This window comes from Protobothrops mucrosquamatus, unplaced genomic scaffold (assembly GCF_001527695.2).
Source record: "Protobothrops mucrosquamatus isolate PMUCROS unplaced genomic scaffold, P.Mucros_1.0 scaffold3321, whole genome shotgun sequence".
NCBI lineage: Eukaryota > Metazoa > Chordata > Lepidosauria > Squamata > Viperidae > Protobothrops > Protobothrops mucrosquamatus.
Window position 1 is genome coordinate 59359 of NW_015389311.1, and position 5838 is coordinate 65196.

Sequence of the window (5838 nt, forward strand, 5' to 3'; positions counted from 1 at the left end):
TTCTCTTCCACTCTGCAAACCTCCCTCCCTTCTCACACTGATGATGTTACCTAGTTGGGTCATGAAACGTCTGCAAGAAAACATCCAAACTCAGCACCAAGGAATCCTGCAGTTGATTTGATTTGTCACGTAGACAAACATTTTTGCTTTCGGTTTTGGACCCAGTTTTTTCAATCCAAAAGTAAGAGTGGCTAGTCTTACCTTATTTCCACTCACCCATTCGGGCTGAGATATTGCAGTGGTTCAAAGGCTCATGATACAGTCCTGCCAGGACTGAACCATTTTCAGAAGAAAGGAAAATTGCACGAAGGGGTGTCATCTATCCCTAAAAAAAAAAAAATCAAGCCAGCTTGGAAACAGCGTAGTTTCTTATTGTATTTACTTTTCCTGGGAAGTGACACTTGATAAGGAAGATGTTCCAACTTGTAACTTTCAGTAGACATCCCTCCCCGGAAGATTTTAAGCAAGGCATAATTTCTCCAGTTATTAAAATCTGCTTTAAAGACACAGTGCACTTTTAAAACGCCTGTAATGAAAATACCATTTATTAAATACCATTTGGAGGATGCCCCGTGCTTCTCTGCTTTCTCCTGAGTACATGGGCAAAACGTCGCACTGGAAAACTTATTTTGTACCAATTCTGTGCCATAAGTAAACGGTTCAATTCGGCTTAGGGTTTGCAGTCTTCTCGTTCCCCACCGTGCTCAACCCCAGAGTAAGAAAAATATTAAATGTTATTTCTAACTTTTGCAGCCAACGCAGATGTGCTGAAAGCCATGGTCGCGGACAATTCGGTGTGCGATCCGGAAAGGTAAGCAATCTGATTGGCGTTTTTTCTGTCTTCCTTAAACACCCTCAAATAAAGTGGAGCGAATAACTCCTGAATCCATCCGCTCGTTCAGTTATCACTGTAGAAAATTTGGTTCAGGTCTGCCAGTATTCTGGAGTACAGGTTCCCCACAGAGTTGTGTCTTGAGTCCATTGCTGTTCACCTTGATGCGGTGCCAAGTTTGCTACGAATCAGATTATGAATACAGATTGGGCGAGACCTGGCTCAAAAACAGTGACTGTGAGAGGGACCTTGGAGTCCTGGTGGACGATCACTTAACCATGAGCCAGCACTGTGCAGTAGCAACCAAAAAAGATAATACAATCCTGGGTTGTATAAACAGAGGCATAGAATCAAGATCACGCGAAGTACTAGTACCGCTTTATAAAGCCCTAGTGAGACCGCACCTGGAATACTGCAGCCACTTTTGGTCACCATATCACCATATCACAAAAAAAAAAGATGTTGGAAAAAATTCAGAGAAGAGCAACTAAGATGATCAAAGGCCTGGAGATTAAAGCATACGAAGAACGGCTGCAGGACTTGGGTTTGGCCAGTCTAAAGAAAAGAAGAAATAGGGGAGAAATGATAGCGGTATTCTCTTATTCTCCTAGGAATTTGTTTGAGGACCTCAATTTTTTTTTTCTTTGTATTTCAAAGGTTCGTCTCTTACTCTTCTCAAAATCTCGTCTCTTGTAGATCTTTTAAGAAATCACATGTACTTCCTTGGGGAATTTATTTCTGCTATTCTATTCTATTCTATTCTATTCTATTCTATTCTATTCTATTCTATTCTATTCTATTCTATTCTATTCTATTCTATTCTATTTCATTCCTGTTCTATTCCTGTTCTATTCTATTCTATTCTATTCTATTCTATTCTATTCTATTCTATTCTATTCTATTCTATTCTATTCTATTCTATTCTATTCTATTCCTTTTCCCCTATTCCTCTATTTCTATTCCTATTCCTATTCTTATTCTTATGTATGCAGATGACATAGCAGTGGTGGGTCTTATCCAGGACAATAACAGAGATTCTTATAGGGAGATGGTTCAGGCTTTGGTGGACTGGTGCAATAAAAATTGATTATCACCTTCAAAGCGCTCCATGGCATCGGACCTGGATATCTCCGAGACCGCCTTCTGCCTCAGATTACCTCCCATCGGCCGGTACGCTCCCACAGAGTGGGTCTCCTCAGGGTGCCGTCAGCCAGACAGTGCCGGCTGGCGACCCCCAGGGGGGGAGGGCCTTCTCGGTGGGAGCTCCCACCCTCTGGAACGAACTACCCCCAGAGATCCGGGTGATCCCGGATCTCCCTTCCTTCCGCTGCGCCCTTAAGACATGGCTATTTCAACTAGCAGGACTGGCCTAAGGGGCAATTTTTAGCGGGGTTTTAAAAATAATTTTAAATTACAAAGGCCTATCAAATATTTCATTTTAATTATATTTTTAACGATAGTATTGTGGTATTTTTTGTATTTGTTTTTATCAGGCTGTCAGCCGCCCTGAGTCCGCAAGGAGAAGGGCGGGGTAAAAAATTCAATAAATAAATAAATAAATAATAAATAAAAATAACCTGGTTTTGAATGTTAATAAAACAAAGGAAGAAGGATGGGATATTATATTGTATTATAGAAGTATTATCATAACTAGAAAGATAAGATTTGTAATTAGAATATTAGATTTGGGCATGAGAAGGGAAACAGAAAAACGCTAAGACGTTTGAATAAGGGAAGCTTTTGGTTACCCAAATATAACTTACTTTGAAATTACAAACAAGAGAGACATTTTGAACACCGAGGGGAAATTAAAATAAAAAAAAAGAGAGAAAAAACAGGATACTGATTGAACATACGGATATTAAGTGCAAATGCAATTAAAATATGTTTTGGTTAGAAAAGATATCTTAAACTGACATTATTGATATTATCAGAAAAATGTAACAAAGATGTTGATACTCAATTATGTATTTACTAATAACAATGAGAATATTATTTGCCTATTGTGGGAAAACAGGTACTACCGGAAGAAGAGTGGAAACATTTGATGGTGTAATATTGGATGTAGATTGAAGAAGTTAATATAGACCACTGAATTACTAATGGACCCAGACAACACGTTGTCTATTAAGTATTTGACTGTAAAATTAGAAAATTAATAAAATATTTATAAAAACAAACAAACAAACAAACAAACAAAGGAGATCATTGTTGATTTTAGAAAGAGCCAGCATCGTCATACTCCACTTTGTATCAAGGCTGCAGTTGTGGATGTGGTCAATAGTATTAAAGTACCTGGGGGTACAGATAACTAACAATCTGACTTGGTCCCTTCAAATGTCATCCTTAGTGAAGCGTGCAAACCAAGGTTTGCATTTCCTGCGTTGGATGAGGAGAGCACATCTTTCTCCTTCTGTCCTGGCCCATTATTTTTTTTTACAGAGGCAGGATGGAGAGCGTTTTAACAAACTGCATCCCTGTCTGGTTTGGGGGTAGCAGAGCCTCAGATAGAAGGACCATAGAGAGAGTGGTGAGGACAGCCGGGAAGATTATAGGAAGCTCGCTTCCCGTTATTCAGGACACGGCTTATAAGCGCTCATATGTGCTTAGAGCTCGGAGCATTGTTAGAGACCCCACACACCCACTTTACAGTCTGTTCCTGTTGCTCCCCTCTGGGAGGAGGTTTAGAAGTACTTATAGCAGAACGACCAGATTCTGTAACAGCTTTATTGTTTCAGGATTAACAAAAGCTTTGTGGAAAAAAGTCATTTAGGAAAAAAAAGTGTTTAGAAACAAGGTGTCACCCATAGTGTGAGCTCAAGAGGAAGAAGGAAAAGATAGCGGAATTTGATTCGTCAGCTTGTCTGCCCTTGACGCTCATTTTTTGTTTTCCATTTCTGCTCCTAAAATTTAGCCCAACCACTCCCGGCAGTCCAACGAGTCCCGGTTCTCCCTTGTCTCCTGGAGGTCCTTCGTCAAAACACATGTGCCGAGGACACCACCTGCACACCATTGGGGGCGTGGCTGGGACAGGCGCTTGCTCCCGTTGCAGCCAAAAGCGGTGGAATCTCTTCAGCCCAAATAAAAGAGCCAAAGAACCCAAGAGACCAAGACACGGAGAAGTCACCGTACTCTCCGTGGGAAGGTAAGTTGGCTTGGTTTCATGAGAAGAGGCGGCAAAGTTGGCTTCTATTTGCAAGCTGGGAATAGAGGAGAAGAGAGAAGAGCCTATGAGACTGTTGGACTCAGACCGGGCCTACTCAGTTAAAATACAGATGTATGGCCTAGGGCAGGGGTAGGCAACCTTGGCTCTTTTATGACTCGTGGACTTCAACTCCCAGAATTCCTGAGCCAGCGTGGCTCAGCTTGGAAACCTCTCCCTTTCCTCTCAGCGGGGCTGGCTCAGGAATTCTGGGAATTGAAGTCCACAAGTCATAAAAGAGCCAAGGTTGCCTACCCCTGGCCTAGGGGTTAAGGCACCAGACTAGAAACCGGGACAATGTGAGTTCTAGTGCTGCATTAGACATGAAAGTCAGCTGGGTGACTTTGGGCCAATCACTAGGAGACTGTGAGTTCTAGTGTCACCTTAGACATGAAAGTCAGCTGAGTGACTTTGGGCCAATCACTAGGAGACTGTGAGTTCTAGTCCTGCCATAGACATAAAGTTCAGCTGGGTGACTTTGGGCCAATCACCAGGAGACTGTGAGTTCTAGTCTCTGCCTTAGACATGAAGTTCAGCTGGGTGACTTTGGACCAATCACTAGGAGATTAAATTCTGGTCCCGCCTTAGACATGAAAGTCAGCTGAGTGACTTCGGGCCAATTACTAGGAGACTGTGAGTTCTAGTCCTGCCATAGACATGAAAGTCAGCTGGGTGACTTTGGACCAATCACCAGGAGACTGTGAGTTCTAGTCTCTGCCTTAGACATGAAGTTCAGCTGGGTGACTTTGGACCAATCACTAGGAGATTAAATTCTGGTCCCGCTTAGACATGAAAGTCAGCTGGGTGACTTTGTGCCAATCACTAGGAGACTATGAGTTCTAGTATAAAAGTCAGCTGGGTGACTTTGGGCAGTCAAGCACTTTTTATCAGTCTAACTTGTTTCACTTGTGGAAAAAAACAGAAGGTGGAAGGTATATTGGATATGTTCATCCTCTTTGAGATATTTGTAAAAGGAATAAAGGCAATGAATTGAAAGAAAGAAAGAAAGAAAGAAAGGAGAGGGAGAGAGAGGAAGGAAGAAAAGGAAGGAAGGAAGGAAAGAAAGGAGAGAGAAAGGAAGGAAGGAAGGAAAGAAAGAGAAAGGAAGGAAGGGAAGGAAGGAAGGAAGGAAGGAAGGAAGGAAGGAAATACAACAAGCCAAAAATGGGCAAGGGGCAGGAATGACTGGGTGGTCTTTTCCAAGGACCCTTTCTACTATCAGTTGAAATTTTCCGCAACACCAACTCTGCTAGATGGACTCACGATCTTTTTAATTAATGGCATTGTTCCAGATTTCGGGTTACCAAAGTGGAACAGAAGTCTGCTTCCAAGGACCGGAAACACTTTGTGCCCATCAGCGGAGGCCAGGCTGCTGACGTGCCCTCTGCCCCCGTGAAAGAAAGCTCTAAAGAACAGTCGGCTTCCTGTCCTCTCACCCCAGAATCAAAAGAGCTGAAACCAACACCTACCAAACAGAGAAAAGGCGGGAGATCCGATTCAGGATAGCCCTTTGGGACCGAAAGTTCATGGTAGGACAGGCCAGGTGAGTAAACCCCAAATCTTTTGTCACACGTTCTCGAGGCCTTTCAAGGCCAGAAGATCTCGAGTTTTTTCTTTTCGAAAGAAATATTATTGACTTTAAGCAATTAAATGGGAGGAATTGGGAATTGCTAGTCTAGACTAGAGAAAAGAAGGCCTAGGCTAGGGGTAGGCAACCTTGGCTCTTTTATGACTCGTGGACTTCAACTCCCAGAATTCCTGAGCCAGCCTGGCTCAGCTTGGAAACCTCTCCCTTTCCCCTCAG

General features: G+C 42.5%; 1 protein-coding gene across 1 annotated transcript in view; it reads left to right on the forward strand.

Annotated features, from left to right (window-relative positions):
- The window catches only part of LOC107297472 (RELT-like protein 1), a 10569-nt gene extending 5029 nt beyond the window's left edge, over positions 1-5540 (forward strand). Inside the window, exons 3-5 of the mRNA XM_015826837.2 lie at positions 754-811; positions 3747-3977; positions 5327-5540. Of these exons, the coding sequence (XP_015682323.1) occupies positions 754-811; positions 3747-3977; positions 5327-5540 (503 nt within the window). The remainder of the gene's footprint in view (positions 1-753; positions 812-3746; positions 3978-5326) is intronic.
- The last annotated feature ends 298 nt before the right edge of the window (positions 5541-5838 follow it).